The sequence below is a fragment of the Lampetra planeri genome, chromosome 13 (assembly GCF_965212315.1).
Source record: "Lampetra planeri chromosome 13, kcLamPlan1.2.h2, whole genome shotgun sequence".
NCBI lineage: Eukaryota > Metazoa > Chordata > Hyperoartia > Petromyzontiformes > Petromyzontidae > Lampetra > Lampetra planeri.
In genome coordinates this window covers 9,365,474-9,383,073 of record NC_136119.1, presented here as the reverse complement: position 1 = coordinate 9,383,073, position 17,600 = coordinate 9,365,474, and the positions used below count along the sequence as shown (strand labels likewise).

Below are 17,600 nucleotides of genomic sequence, written 5' to 3'. Positions count from 1 at the left end.
CACACCAGGCGAGGGAGTTAACACCTCGCCACCGTGACGCACTGATAGCGCCCTATGAGTAAGGTCCTGTAAAGACCAAACCGAGTGGATAGCTAGCGGCATATGAGCCGCGTACAAGTTGTTTGGTGATATGCGGTTAAAATGTTTGCGCAAAGAGGCACCATAGTTTGTGATGTTTTGGTGGCAGGCTGAGAGGCTGTGTACGGGCACCTATTGGCCCGCCGATTTTTTTTGGACATTCTCTTGCGAGACAAAACAGTGAGTCTATATGTGCCCGATATATATAGATGTTTTACCCACATTTCTCATGCCAAATGTCCACCCCCGCCCCCACCCCGTGACGTTAAATTTCCTTTTTTATAAAAGACCAAGCAGTGTTCAAGTATAATTAATTATTTTGGCAAACCAACAACAGCTGCATAAACACAACCAGTGCAATGTAAATGTATATAGCTACATTTAAGTCTTTCGTGTAACACATTTTTTAAAGCACGGGGCTTTTTTTAAATCCGAAATAATGCAGCTATTAGTATTTGACATTTCATATTATAGTTTGACATACATTCAAGTAAATGTGTTATCCGGCATTGGGTCTCAAAATGCACCTAAAATACAAATGCATCTGTATACCGTGCATGCATAACGTACCGTGAAGCAGAAAGTTAAATCATCTGGCTGTATCGAAGAATGCTGAAAATCCCATGGACAGCCAAAACCACCAATACACAAGTTCTGCAAGATATGGGCACTGACAGGCAACTGCTGAAGACCATCATTAGCAGGAAGTGTTACTACCTAGGCCACATTGCCCGAAACGACCACAAATACCAGCTATTAAAGCAAATCCTGGAAGGAAAAATCGAAGGGAAAAAACGACCAGGACGGCCAAAAACGACATGGCTCAGTAACATCAAAACATGGCTACAATTAACAACAGCACAAACTCTACACGCCGTGCTAGACCGGGACCAATATCATCGTGAAGTCGCACACGCCGTTAGGCAGCACTAAAGAAGAAGAAGAAACACAGCATAACTAATATGTGATATAATTATAAAAATATAAATGAAATGCTCATTGCCTTTTCGAAGGTGCTGTAATATATAACCAACTGCTGAAGATCTACGATGATATTAAAGAACAGTGATAGGTGAGAGTCCAAGTATATGAAATCAAGAGACTTTTGTGTGAGCTTTATGTGCCGAGTACTCAAATGTTAACTACCTCACCTGGTATGCAGGAGGTCGTGGGTTCGATCCCAACCTTGACGCCTGTATATTTGGAGTTTGCATGTTCTCTCTCTCTCTCTCTCCGTGATTGTGTGGGTCCTCCGTCTTTTCCTTCCACATTTAGAAAGGTGCGTTCAGAGTATTTGGCTGCTATAAATTTCCACACGATAAGCCACTTTGTCGAGCGATCATTTGTGGCCAGGTCGCTTCGGAAAAAGAGCTACATAAATTTCGATTTAAAGCTTTCGTGACTGCAAGAATTCATCTTCCTGGTTCTTTCGGTAAAGTCACGTAGAAGGGAAATAATAAAATAATAAAAATATAACAGAAAATAATATAATATAATAATATAATATAATATATTTTATTATGTTTTATTTTTATTATTTTATTATAATAAAATAATAAAAAATTAAACATAATAGAATAATAAAAATAAAACATAATAAAATAATATAATATAAAATATTTTATTATGTTTTATTTTTATTATTTTATTATTTCCCTTCAAACAATAACAATACTGCAGCAATGTCAACAACAACAGATAACATTGCTACAAAGGCGCTTGTGCCGTGCCACGTGCACTTCGAGGCTCTGTGCAATGTCGTGGGGGACCCCGGTACCAGGGGGTCATGGGACAGACCCAGGTGATATGGGATCGCTGACTGAGATGACGGTGGTGCATGCAATACAACTCTCGGTTGATGGGTTTCTCATCTGTCTGTGCATAAGCTGCGTGCGATCCCCATCGTTTTACACGTTTTCTCCAGGCTCTCAAGTTTCCCTCCTCCAGATGTGAAACGCCATTTCTGCCGGCGTAAAAAACAAGAGTCGTGAGACCCAGCAAGCCCTTCCCCCCCCCCCCTCATGATTATTCATCATTATCATCAACACCATAGCCATTATCTATATTCTATACACTGCTGGATAAAGGCCTCCTCCTGCTGTCGCCATCCCTGGTCTTGTGATAACGATTCTACTAGCTCCTGCACATGAGTTGATTTCATCGCTCCATCTCTCTGTGGTGGGCATCACCTCGAGGGCGTCCCCTCCCTTGGGGTGACTTCTCCATCGTTAGTCTCAGGTCATCCATCATCATCATCCCTGCCGGCGATGTGTCCTACCCAAGCCCACTTACTTTTCTTAACGGCCACTGTGATGACTCTACCTTGTCTTTCTAATGCGCGAGTTTCTTCGTCTCTCCCGGTGCGACTTCAAGGATGCTCCTCACACACGATTCGATGTGCACTTCTAAACTTCCATTCTTGACCAATGTCCACGTTTCCGTACCATGTCATGGCAGGTGACATGCACCGAATACACATCTTACGTAGGCACATTTTGGCGTGTTGCTTTTCATGATCAAGTACCGTTTTCCAAAAGTAACCCCATTTACTCTCACCCACCTATTTATTTCATCGTTTTAATTCGGCTTAACCTTCAAAATACATTGAACCATTCCGATTTGCTGATGGCATGGTCATGTTGATGGACGGTCACGCTGTCAGTCCCACACGGGAGGTCAGAACCCTTCGTGTTTTGTTTGACCAGTCATTATCCTTTGAGGCACATATATCGAAGGTGGTAAAAATGTCCTTTTTCCACCTAAGTAATATTGCCAGAATGCATCGCTTCGTGTCACCTGCTGACTTGGAGAGACTGGTCCATGCTTTTGTGTTGTCCCCACTCAATTACTGCAACGCCTCACCGGTTGGGATTCCGAGCAAAGTACAGGGCAGACTCCAGCTTGTTCAGAATGCATCTGCTAGTGCTTAGACCACGTACACCATTCCGTGAATACATCACACCAGTCTTCTTATCCCTTCATTGGCTACCGGTCAAATTCCGAGTGGATTTTAAGATACTGCTATTAACCTATACGGCTTTAAAAGGGATCACCCCACATTACTTGCAGGAACTAATACATTTATATATTCCATCAAGGTCCTCGAGATATTCTGAACTGCAACTGTTCAGCACTCCCAGGTCTAGGTGGCGTTCTTTTGGTAATTGGGCTTTTGTTAGCGTTGCACCCAAGCTATGGAACGCCTGGCCACTTGAAATCAGGAAATCAGCGTCGGTAGATATATGTAAGTCTGCTCTGAAAACCCATCTCTTAAAAGTGATCCTTCCCTCTTTAGTTTGGTCGGTTGCCCCTGATTCTGTTTGTGTTTCCTGCATTATGCATTGAAGTCATCTAGGATGGAATGCGTATTATACATTTGAATTATTATACTGATCAAAATTTTATTCAGAAATTATCGTGGAACTTAATCAAATATGCAAATATTGGCTCAGGATGAAGTATGAATAGAACAACATTTATGTGTATTTTCTATAAACAAATAGAGATATCTTGTGTAGGGAGATAACTGGAAAAAAACACACCAGAGGGTATATGTACTATTAGGCAATCCATATTAGGCAATTGTTAAAGACTGGCCTAAATGATCATGAATACTCTATTATTAAATCTCATTTATCATTCTGCCTTGAGAACACAAATCCAGATTGCGAGAGAAATACAATTTTAATCCTAATTATTTTGTTAAAACTGGCACTTCATCAACATAAATTGTAAATGCACCATGCTGCTTCACGCAGATGCTGGTTTAGCTCCGAGTTGAGCCTGCCAAATTAAATGTCATGCACTTTTTTTTAATAGATCTTAGACAAGATCGAAATTTTAACCACTTTATTGCCGGGAAGTGTAGATTGTGCAGTGGATCATTAAAACTCTTGAATTTCACGGGATGTCTATTTATTATTAAAAAGGGCCGTCTTACTGATTCACTTTCAACACACAGTATATATGGGAATATGGGAAAATTCCAGGAGCATGTGCTCATTCTTCAAGCCATCAGTTCATCGTTGTTTTCATAAACCGCTAACCCACATACAATATTGATCAGAAAAAGCTGATGAAGGGATGTTATTGTTAGAGACAACAAATGTATGCGTTCACATGCGGATACACTCTGCTTTACTTCCAACAACAAAGTCAACCACAAGGCATCTCAATAGCATTTAAAATCAATAAAAATAAATGATAAAAACCAGAATATTCTGAAGGATCAGCAAATACAGATTTAAGAACATAATTAGAAATGTATATGAAGGGATTAGTCAACATCATCAAATTACATTTTATGTAAGGAATTCTCTAAAGGCTTTGTGATTTAAAATATAACCTTCGAGTCTGTGAAAATGTTAAAATTGACTTATTTTAGGGACTCCATTCACAGCTGGCTAGGTGAAATCACATCGACATCAATACATTGTATTTAACGTACGCCTTTCTTAGTGCAAAGTGCCCTTATAAATTACACTCAAATTGGTGTTGGCAAATCGACCCTTTAATAGCGTATACTGCGCATTGATCACCACACTTGTCTATTTTTTCAAATGCAGTTTTTTTTTTTCCGTGGGGGGAATGAAGCTGGGACTATTGGCCTGCCTACGATCTGGTCATCCACAGGCGCTGAAGCGTCGCTTCACGTTGTAGATGTTGTTGGTGCCGGGGTCTTGCTCGTCCTGCCACGTGCTCTGTCCAGAGTGAGGGTGGACAGCGCCTGTGGCCGTGAACTGGGTGGGAGACTTCCTGTGCGAGCCCCAGAGAATCGGCGGGAAGGGCGGCCCAGCCTGCGGGCAGTCAACAGCGGATCAATGGCGGAAACACGCGGACAATGGGAATGCGCCGTGGATGTGTGTGTGTTCGTGCAGTGTTGTACTTCTTTCGCACCGTACGTAGCTGACCGTGCCCATCGGACGTACGGGGGGGAGAAGGACAATAACATAAACACAAAGAAGCCGTTCGAAAGCAATTTTTTTCAATTTAGTATCGTAGTGTTTAGTGTAGTGCGTAGCGGTGTGTGTAGCGTAGTATGTAGTGTATAGTGTAGTGTATGTTGAACTTATTTCGCACCGTACGTAGCCAACCATGCTTATCGGAGGTGCAGGGGGATGGACAATAAACTAAACACGAAAAGCAGTTCTAGACAAATGATTTAAAAGTCCATAGCTCCAGTAGCTTACGAATATCGGAAGAGCGTTCCAGACGGCTGCAGAAGCGCATCTGAAGTGCGACCTCCACTCATCAATTACATTTCTACCGATAAAAGGAGTCAGTGTTTCCACGTTCAAGTGAGCGTTGTCTGGTGCTCATTTTCGTCAATAGCTCTGAACACGTGGCTCAAATTCCACGTTCCAATAACAGGGACCATTCTTTTTGTATGTACAAGACAAACCATGTTGATTTTTTTACAAAATGCAACACGAATCACGTCGCAGTATTAAAATGGGAACAATGATAAAATAATATCAAATATTTCAAAATGTATCGCTGCATATAGGATCGTGTGAGGCTAAGTAAATTAAAAAAGAATAGATTTTATTATTTGGTTCTTTGGTAAAGTCACGTAAATTAAATATTATTTCATTTTTTTTCTACGTGACTTTACCGAAAGAACCAAAGAGTAATTCCTGCAGTCATGAAAGCTTCAAATCCAAAATATATTTTATGATTACTATCATCATCCAAAATCATAGTGTCAAATGAAGAAGTGGCAGCAACTTGTGGAGGTCTTCATCCAGTAGTGGAGTGATCGTTTGCTGGTGACAATGACCGTGATGATTTATAATAAAGTTTGTTTTGGGTTAGATCACATAAGTATAAACGTGTCAGTAATCCACCACGACCCGACACAGCCAATTAGTAAGATGTCTCGTAAACAAAAGGTCCCAATTAGTTACTAGTTCAGCACACCGGTGTGTTGGAGAGTAAACATTTACAAATTGAGCACCGTGACGTGTCGCTGGTGATTTACAACCAGCTTCATCAGGCGATTTGCCAGAATTTTTAAGGTGTCTTCCTCTATCCGTTTCTCAAATAAAGTAACGGTGATGTCATCGCGACGATGATGATGATGATGATCACGCCATATGGCTACATTGAAACCCATCTGGCGAGGCAGCAGTGCTTCTAAACGGGTGATCATGCTTCAAGGTTGATTCAGTTCATCGCCACCGCAGGCCGAGTAAAACGATCACCACCTGGTAAGAAACACCACTTGAAGGGAAATTAGCGTCGGTTGATGTACCCTACGGTGAGACAGTGGTGTTCAACCAAAGAATCGTGGACTTTAAGCCACAGGATCTGCACTACCCGTGAATATGTGCGTTGGCCAATATTCCTTTGAACATCTGACGCTTTGATTTTGAATGGTATATTGTATTGGTCTTGATTTGTGTTGCGACCGAAACGTCGTGTTATTATATTTTCTCTCTACGTGAATTTACCGAAAGAACCGGAGAGTATTTACACCGTATTACTCTTATTGTTATACACTTATAGCCTATAAACGGTTAGATCAAGAGTTGTATGTTAAAGTCCGGCAGGCATATTAATAATCATGTAACTGTGCGCACGCATCCTCAGCTATCAAAGGTCAGGCATCTGCACTCAGCTAAAGTGCCGTAGCCCACAGACACAGGGCAATTGCATGGGTGGTGTCTGTCTGTGTTTCTCTGGGCACTGGGCCAGATAAAACAATTTCCTCTTGATTTGAGGCTAGAGAAGGCACGCAGACTCTGGTCACCTTCCTTACTGTTACATTTGTTGGCACTCGTTCCTCTGTGCGGGAGAAGGGAGGCTGCTTTGACCTGGATGAGATTTTATACTCAAGAGTTCACCGCCAGTCACATCTCATTTTTTCTGGAAGACTTTGCCGTTTTTTTCCTGGATTTTTCTGTTTGCGCATAGTCACTTTAAGATGTTTTCTTGTTCATGTTTTTGTTTTTTGTTTGTTGCGGTTGCACCCGAATGGCTCACAGGGCTATACCTAATAAATGAAACTAAATATAAGACTCGACCAGAACCATTTATATATAATGTAACCAACATCGGTGTAATTAAGGCAAGATCTAGGTCCACGCGAATAAACACAATGAAAGTGCATCTCAACCAAAAAAACCCCAGCTCGTACTGTGCCATGCGGATTCTTTTCAAGGGTTCTTCAATATGCATTAGGCGCACGTTTGTGCGTCGAAGTCAATCGAACTCATGCGTTGCTTAAAATCTCGCCGTCTCATCGGCACTACCATCAGCTGTTGTGTATCCAACTGCCATCACCATCACTCATCGTCCCCTGTGATGCCCACAATCCATCGCACTCCCCGGTACATGCGTTCATCTCGTCACTCCGTAACGGCGGCGGTCTCCCTGTCTCTTTACTTTTAATTTATCAGTTTCATTTTTCAAGTGAGCATCTCTGCACACTTCCTCGTTTGTTCCATTTTCATTGTCAGTGCCCATGTTGCTGTTACAGCGGGTAATATAAGCACTGATTGAAAACTTTCTTCATTATTAAGTCCAGCTTTTTTTTTTAAGCATGTTCACCTCTTTGCATCATCATGTTGATCCTGACCTAGCTTCAATAACTGCCCTAGTTATGCACATTTTGTTGTATTACGTCTCTCCCACCATAATTTGCAAACTCTCTGCTCATATTTATCGAGGCTAACTTTGTAGCCTTCTTTGTGACGTTTAAAATATTTTTCCAGTAACGAACTTTCACTGTTTGTTAAATATGAAAGAGCTAAAAGAAAATTATCCATGTAAGCATAAACTTGTATTTCTCCAATCTCATTTTCACACAATATCTGATCATGTTCCTGTAAATAACCTTGGAGAAAGCGTAACTGCTTGCCTGACTTATTTGCTGATTTGTAGATTCGGAGCAATCTTAATCTAGCAACTCTTCTTGGTAAATGGTTAGGATAATGTCTATATATTATGAATGCATTGGTTGTGAGAGTGTGTATAACTCCTTTGGTTCCACTGAATCAAGTGCCTTATTTTATATATATGTAAAAGCCAGGTATTATGACATTTGATATTCATTTCCCTTTTCTGTGATGACTGATATTGTGTATGTGGTCATGGTGGAAAAGCCGTTGCTATACCCAGCTTCATATGTAGTTGGTTCCCCTCTAAAACATCCACGAGTTTGTTTGTTAAGATTTTGTGAACAATTGTATTTGTGTGTGTGTGCCTATGTATACACAGAGACAATACATCCTGTTAGGCCTTATAAAGCATAAGGCCCAAGTATAATGAGTGAGCACCTACTGAGATTATTATTACTACAAATGATGTGACCAGGCCGCCTTTGTCTCTCCAGTGGTGATGTTTACTCACCGCATGTGCACTCATGTAAATGCGCAGTTTCTCTCTCGTCTCTGTATACTGTGGTATGTGGCTGTGTTCATGCCTGTAATGTTGCAGCGGGGATTTCACTGCGAGGCAGAAGGATGTGTTTAATGAAGCCTCGGGGCTTATTTAAATGTGCTTGAATAAAATGTGTGAGCATTGCAGCTGCGATGAAGTCACGCGGGTCTTCTTACCCTTGTGCTGGATATGTGCGAGTATGGTGGGATGTAGTCAGCCTGATAGATCGTTTTCAGTCGCCTGGGTAACCACACAAGCGTACACCACGAACACACATAGCCAATAGAGAAGATGAAATGTTATACATTGGCAATGACCTCAATACATTTATATTGTATTTATCAGTCAATGTCGTAATGGTAATGCATTAAATAATTCTGGGATTTTAACGGTCGAGAAAAAACATTAACTTCCCGTAATTAATAGTTCCACTGTACCCGCAAAGCAACTTTGCTTCAGCATTTAGCACAAATGGCTTTCAATTACATGCACAATTGTGAAATTACAACACGGTGCCATGTTGTTACTTGCCAAAAACTTGCGGCCTTGGCCTGCGACGTTCGTGCAATTTGCGGACAGACGTGGCAACGTTCAACAAAAGCAGAGTGGAGGGGAAAACGGATGAGGGCACAACGCCACCACCATCCTCCGACAAGATGCACAACGGAGCACAGGGCCCTACTCGGTGCCAGATTAAGCTAGTGAGGGGCCTGTAGCATATGTTATAAGGGGTCCTAAATTAAAAAAACACAAATATTAAAACACAATATTTTTACCTGCATAGTAAAGTAATTGTATTTTTTTATTTGCTATACAGCCAGATACTACGACAAATCGCTAACCTTAAACACCCAGTCGTTCATAAAAGTTGAAGGTGGTATAGTACTATAGTAATAGAGCAAGTGCAGAATCACTGAACTGGAATTGATAGATTTAGCGCGGGGCCCTTGAAAGTGCCGGGGCCCGTAGCATTTGTCACTTTTGCTACAACGATAATCCGGCATCTGTCCAGCCTCCTAACGCAGCTTCTCTTCATTCTCCGTTCTCTCTCTCTCTCGGCCTTGCCACCCTTCGGGCACTGAGCACGGTGCGAGACGCGCCTCGGCACTAATCTTCCCCAAATCGAACTTGCAGATGGCAAGCTCTCCGACGCTACCAGCGGCGCGCGGGGCTTCGCCCGAGTGTGACGAACGTGAAAATTGAGATTTTTTGAGCGCCGCCGAAAGCACCCCTGGGGGGGGGGAAGGGCACCTAATTCGCCGAAGGAATCGTGTTCGAGGACACAATTCATAGTTCAGGTTTTTTATTCTTCCCATTGCTACTCGTTTAAAGAGGGCGATGCTTTAAACCAGTGGCTCTTCACCTGGGATGCACGCTGCACCCACTGGGTGGTGTGAGATGCCCTTTCTGGGGGTGCGAGACACGGGCAGATTTTTTTTTTCGAAGGCAAATCATCGAAAACACCAATCAAACACGGGCACGTAAGTACAACTACTTTGATTCATCAAACCCCTACGTGTTTATTAACATTATTACAAAAAATTACGATTGAAAACCAAAGGGGTGCAAGGCTGCAGTAAAGGTTAATAGCCACTGCTTTAAAATGCTGCACAGTTGAAAATAAAATACGTTTAATGGTGTGCACAGGTGGGAATCGTCTAATTCTGTGTGTACGCATGTATTGATGATTAGCTATCGGCGCTAATCATTAATCATTAATACTGGGATTTTTGCACACAGCAGTTTTTTTGTGGAAGATTTGCTGGTTTATCCAGGATGTTTCTGTTGCGCGTCGTCGCTTTAAGATGTTCTCCGTTCACATTTTGTTTGTTGCGGTTGCACCCGACTTAAGAGCCGCACGGCTCACAGGGCTATACCAAATAAATGAAACTTGAAAGACTTGAATACTGCCCAGAAATGAGTCTGGGTTTACGGGCAGCACCTCCTGATGGCTGAAAATGATGCACTCCTACCCTAGTAGGCCGTGTGGTTCATGGGAAGTGTAAACAATATGTCATTTGTTACGTGGAGAGACACAAACATTCGGAAATTTACGTACGTTAAGTAAGTGTCGTAGGCTGGATGATACCGTGGCAAAACTGCCCCACCGCCAGTCTTAGGTCTGTTGGTGTCCCTGCCAATATAACATTCATTGCCACATATTAGATTTTTTTTTAAAACAACACATACATAACTGTGAACGTTGTTCAACGGTGCGTTTGATTTTATTAGCCGCTCGACACGTCGCGTGTGCTGGGCTAAAGTGCGAGTACTGCCGGCTCATCCAAGACGTCTGACGCAGCGCGGAAGAGTAGGCCAAATACCCTCTAGAGGGGCTCCCTTTAGTGTATGTTGAACTTCTTTTGCACCGTACGCAGCCAACCGTGGCAACCGGAGGTGCGGGGAAAGGACAACGAACTAAAACACAAACAGCAGTTAAAAAGAAATGAGTTTTCAATCTAGATTTAAAATATTGCTGGAGGCACATCTGCCATAATTGGTGTGAGCAGGCAACTGCAGTCCTGCACCTTTACCCGAACTATTGCTCTTGTTCTGATGTAGATAAACTACACAACATATCGTCATGTTTATAACCTTCGTGATCAAATTATCACCCTATTTTGTACACCATGCAAATGAAGTACAGTACATACATTTTTGTAATCACATATCGAGGCCCAACATGATCATGCACTTGTAAAGACTGGTCCAGATATCTTGTGACCCCCATTTAGTTCTCTAAAACTTAACATATAATTTTGAAAATGTAAGGTTTATCGAAAACAGAAATAAAAATGCACGTAAGAAAAATGTTAGGGGTCAATTAATTGGGGGGAGGGGGGTGCAGGGGGGTGGGGTCACAAGACATCCGGTCCACCCCGTACATTTAAAACTATGTCCAATCACGTTCACAAACAGAGGCATTCGATCCCCAAATGGCCTCAACGTCAATTCGAGAACCAAAAAAACGGATCCAACCCCGCACATCGACACGCACACACACGCACACACACGGACACGCACACACACGGAAACGCACACACACACGCGCACACGGACATGCACACACGCGCACACACACGGACATGCACACACGCACACACACGGTCACGCACACACACACGCGCGCACACGGACACGCACACACACGCGCGCACACGGACACGTACACAAGCACACACACGCACACACACGCGCGCACACGGACACGTACACAAGCACACACACGGACACGCACACACACGCGCGCACACGGACACGCACACACACGCACACACACGGACACGCACACACACGCGCGCACACGGACACGCACACACACGCACACACACGGACACGCACACACACGCGCGCACACGGACACGTACACAAGCACACACACGGACACGCACACACACGCGCGCACACGGACACGCACACACACGCACACACACGGACACGCACACACACGCGCGCACACGGACACGCACACACACGCGCGCACACGGACACGTACACACACACGCGCACACGGACACGTACACAAGCACACACACGGACACGCACACACGCGCGCACACGGACACGTACACAAGCACACACACGGACACGCACACACACGCGCGCACACGGACACGTACACAAGCACACACACGGACACGCACACACACGCGCGCACACGGACACGTACACAAGCACACACACGGACACGCACACACACGCGCGCACACGGACACGTACACAAGCACACACACGGACACGCACACACACGCGCGCACACGGACACGTACACAAGCACACACACGGACACGCACACACACACGCGCGCACACGGACACGTACACAAGCACACACACGGACACGCACACATACGCGCGCACACGGACACGTACACAAGCACACACACACACACGCGCGCACACGGACACGTACACAAGCACACACACGGACACGCACACACACGCGCACACACACGGACACGCACACACACGCGCGCACACGGACACGTACACAAGCACACACACGGACACGCACACACACGCGCGCACACGGACACGCACACACACGGACACGCACACAGACACGCACACACGCACACACACGGACACGCACACACACGCGCGCACACGGACACGTACACAAGCACACACACGGACACGCACACACACACGCACACACACGCACACACACGGACACGCACACACACACGCACACACGGACACACACGGACACGCACACACACGCGCGCACACGGACACACACGGACACGCACACACACGCGCGCACACGGACACTGCCCACCTTTTCTGTTCTGTCACGGGGAGGTGCTGCACGGTCAATGGACGCGTCTGTGTCCCCCACGACCCGCGGGGCTTAAGGAGTAGAATCTGTTCCAGCTGCGATCCCGTCGTTGTTCTCCAATCCTGTTAAGAAGAGTGGTTACAAACGCAGACCCCCCCCCCCTCCGTATTCCCTCCTTCACCGAAGGTGTGAAAATGGGAGCACACATCCTTGCAGTTAGCCATGGAGAGGGTGGGTGGGTGGGGGGAAGAGCAGGGTGCCTGCCTTGTAAACAGCTGGGACACGGCGTTATTCGGATCTTTAGTCCATTGACAACACAAGCCTACGTGTTAAACTCACAACACACAGGTTACGACAACACCTTGCTGCATGCTTAACCCCCCCCCCCGTGCATCTGTTTGTCAGTCAAGCCAAGCGACCACAGCCTCTCCGCATATGATCTTTATGGCGGTAACCTGGGGTTACTAAACAATACAAAATGGGCCGAGGCAATTAAATATTTTATTTCCGGGACACTATTTTTTCCAGGGGTGTTACTTAACTCCGCCACTGGGGTAACCAATAAATCCGAAATCAGTGCCACTCCGTGATGTCGAAACGCCAAACATTAGCATAACAAAATCCGTTATGGAAAAATGCAACTTTAAAGAGTGCATCGTGTACAGCTCGTCGAGTTGAGTCGATTGCCGCATCGCCGACCATCGACAGACTAAAAATGACTGCATCACGGACATTATGCGAGAGCCATAATGTTCATATACACACGGAGGGTGGGGGTGCAAGAGCTCGAGCCGTACGCACACGATGGACAAATGTGGATCATCCCGATCATGGGCAGAGTTTGCGGGGGGGGGGTGCATGGGGGAGGCAAGACCTCTCTCAAACTGGACACCTTCATATTATTTGGTAAAGTCACGTAGATAGAAGAAAAATAATAAAAAATAAAGTAAATAAAATTAATATAAATAAAGTAAAATAAAAAATAAAATACCACGACGTTTCGATCGCTAAAATTTAAATAATAAAAACGATTAATACAAAAAAATCGCTTGTGTTGAGATCGAAACGTCGTGGTTTTTTAATCACTTTAATTCTTATTAAAAAAAATTATACGTAACTTTACCGAAAGAAACAAAGAATATTAATTCCTGCAGTCACGAAAGTTTTAAGTCAAAATTTGGACCCCTTTAATTATTTATATTCGGTAATTTCCGATAAAGATTTGTTTTAATTATTAGAATTGCATGCACCCGCGATTCCTCATGTGAGTGATAAAGCGAAACACCCCCCCCCCCCACCGCTCAAATATAGAAGCCAAACTATCGCCTATGAATCCGATATTAATTTTGTTAAGCTTTAAACGTGTCCAAATTTAGATTAAGGTTCGCTGTCATGCAACCCTCCCACCGCACCGCCCACACCGCCCTGAGTGTGTGTCTGCCTCCCCCACACCTAAAACAAGGTCCCTCTAACAGGACTATAAATAGCCCAGGCACAGCGCTCCCTGGGCAGTGGGTGGCAGAGAGTGCCACTAATTCTCTCTGAAAATCCCTTGCTCACTCACAGAGGCGCGACGATAGTGAGATGTTATCTCCCTCGCCCAGTATACTGAAGGTCGTGGGGTTTCTCGATCCCGACCCCCCCCCCCCCCCCGATGCCTGTATATTTGGAGTTGGCATGATCTCCCCGTGGTCGCGTGGATTTTTAGCCGGGTCCTCTGGTTTATTTTCCACTCCACATTTTGAAACCTGCTTTTAGAGCAGTGGTTCTTAATATTTACTGCAACCAGCAACCCTTTGGTTCTCGATCGTACAAAAAAATGTATGTTCATAAATACATAGGTTTGATGAAACAAAGTAGTTGCAATCACGTGCACGTGCTTAATTTGTCTTTTCGCTGATTTACCTTCGAAACAAATCTGTCCATGTCTCGCACTCCTAGAAAGGGCATCTCGCACCTCCAGGGGGTGCGTGCACTTCAGATTAAGAATCACTGCTTTAGAGTATTTGGCTGCTATAAGTTTCTACATCGTAATGCCACTTCGTTAAGCTGTCACTTGTGATAGCCAGATCGCTTCTGAAAAAAGGGCTGTATAGCTCAGTGGGCTCTTACCTGGTAAAATTAAATAAAAAATAGTTAAATTTTAGTTTCGATCGATTTCACTGGTCAACAAAAAAAACATTTTTTTCTGGCCTGGACTTTTGCAGCTGTTTTAGACTAATTTCAGGGTGCTGATTCCAAAAATGATCTCAGATTTGCTCTATCACATCTCATTTTATGCTATCGGCATACCCCATTTTCATTGATTTTACCCGAAATTAACTCTGTCACTTATGATTGCAAGTTGTTGCGAGTCAGTGACTGCATTAGTGTTAAAATATGGTGCTGTATTTTTAGGATAGTGTGTTTATAGTATCATTTTATGTAGATATCCACATTTATTTAATATTTTTCTTCTGCAGTTTTTATTTAAAATGCAATATTTGATATCTCAAAAACCTGATGTGATAGACAAAAACTGATGCCAGATTTGGAATCAGTACTCCAAAACTACATTGAAACAGTTGGAATACCTAATGCCAGAAAAAGTGTGTTGACCAGTGTTTTCAAAGAAGCTTAAACGTGGATCATACAACGGGGGGTTGTGGCACGAGCACAAACACACACACGCACGGACCTCGTGGGAGGAGTTGCCGAGGCGTCTGTAGGTAGAGAGGTGCATGCTGCGATTGCCCATGGAATGTGACACATCGTAGTCCTTGGGCTCGGCCTCACGCGCCTGGTGCCTGGCAAGCACAAGACGGAGTCGGGGGGGGGCCCACAGGCAACGGTGGTTGTCATGCAGACGGAGAGAATAAGGTGGTGAATTAAAGGCGGACAAGAGAGATAGAGAGGGATTGTAAGAGGTTAAGTGCTGAAACGAAAAGGGAAAGAGCAAAGGGAGCGAGATTTAAATGTGTGGTGCTTGTAGTGTGGACATGGGTGGCCTTGCCTATATTATACAAGCAAATATGTACGTACACATGTGTTGTGCTCAACAACGGCTGTTTCTGCTGGCCCATCGAATGTATGTTTTGCTTACAGTATATGAGATATGGAGCAGAACAATGTTGAGAATGGAATACAGCAAATAACCAGCAGAGCGTATCGTGCTCATGTGGGGTCTTTTATTGTTTTTTTATTGTTGTTAAACACGTCATCGTGGTATTACTTGCTTGATAGACGTGAAATAAAGATCGCAGTAAGCCCAAACGATAGATTTGGCCCCGTTGGGCAAAGTGTAGCGTTGTCTATTCGTGTTAGAGCACATACCAGTCGGAGATGAGGATGGGTCTGCTATAAGCCATGTGGTCCGATTTCAGGTAGAGTGAGCCTTTCCGCTCCACGTACGATGGCACGGAAAACATGATTTGCGTCGAAAGATTGCTGGAACAAGGAAAGATCTCCTTTAAAATAAAAGTCGGCTCGTAAAGAGGGCCCTGTTTCAGCAGCTGTAAATCGTTCCTGAGCTCCCGGCGTCAGCTCCAGCGCTCTCTGTGCCGCTGTGTTTACATGACGACTGCGGGCATCACCATGGTGCACTTTTAACAAACACTACGAATGCACTCAGTGAAGCCGGCGGTGAATAGACGGCATCCACAAATACGCGCTTCTGAAAGGTGCAGAGAAAGTCAATAATGTTTATTGCATTAGTTCCTCGGCATTATTGGTTACCGATTTGGCAACGTAAAGGGTTATTCAACTGCTTTACTGAACGCGTAACGTCAAATAGATTAGCGGATTTTTTTTAAATGTATAGAATGTAAATTAAGATGGCACTTATTATTAATCCATAACAGAATGGGTTTACCACGTCCTTCAAGTCAACTATACTTCCCCAGTCTGATCAGTGAGCGCCGGTGATGGTTTAGTGCACAGTGCAGTACGCTAACCTACACCGCTATAAACCTGATGATCCGAATTTGATATCTGACCATTGTTCATGTCAGTGGCGAGTGAAATCTGAACCATCCTGGGGCTTCCTCCATCGCTCGCACTGACGACCCGCCTGGTGAAGTATGGTCAAAGAACCTCCAAGACTAACACGGAGGAGGGGGGGCGGGGGACTTTATCCATCAGGGGATTGGCAAAGGGCTGTACACAATTATATTTGCATGTTGCACATTATATTATAAAGTAGTTGTGTTGCTGGCTTAATTGTGAACACTACTGGACTTATGTGAAAGAGTTTCATAGCTCATCGGATTACTCCGGTAAAAATAAAGATTCAGATTCTGGACGTCACATGGTGGAAACGACATGTACCACGTCTTTCAAATACAGCGTAGCGCAAATATCCAGTTGGGGACAGAAATGTGAACATCTATGCACAACCGCGTGGCTGATGCGAGATAAAAAAAAAAACACTTCCCGACAGAGTGAATGACAACTTATTGCCAGGCACATCTGTGGCCGCATAACGGTTCGTCTCACAAGTGACGGCAGGTGACACTTTCACACGAAAAAAACTCCCATAGGCTGCATGCAGCAGCAGCAGATATTAATAGCAGCAGCGCAGTTCTCCCCAAAAACCCTGACCCAATTTGAGGGCTGTGCTTAGAAAAATGCCAATTGATGCGAGCGATATACGTACGGCTTCGCACTACCGTTGGCATTTCAAAGGCCGACCACTGAAGCAAAATGTGAGTTCCCAGGATATTGCTAATCGTTGTGGAAATAGCAAAAACAGGCGAGACGCGCGCGACAGGCTGAGCGGCACTCAGTCTCTGCTGCGGCGACAGGTGCATGAAACATTGATTCAGCTCCTAACGATCTCGCTTCTTTGTCTATTGCTAATGGCACTCGTGGAGCCAATGGAG

The 17,600-nt window shown here is 44.4% G+C and overlaps 1 protein-coding gene across 1 annotated transcript; it reads right to left on the bottom strand.

The window, feature by feature from the left end:
* Positions 1-4,198: 4,198 nt before the first annotated feature.
* CFAP95 (cilia and flagella associated protein 95) lies at positions 4,199-16,302 on the bottom strand. The gene is made up of 6 exons (XM_078600115.1): positions 16,054-16,302; positions 15,419-15,527; positions 12,742-12,863; positions 10,520-10,594; positions 8,637-8,700; positions 4,199-4,874 (listed from the first exon to the last, which is right to left on the bottom strand). The coding sequence occupies exons 1-6, from the start codon at positions 16,146-16,148 to the stop codon at positions 4,701-4,703; spliced, it is 639 nt and encodes a 212-aa protein (XP_078456241.1). The 5' UTR covers positions 16,149-16,302; the 3' UTR covers positions 4,199-4,700.
* Between the last annotated feature and the right edge of the window lie 1,298 nt (positions 16,303-17,600).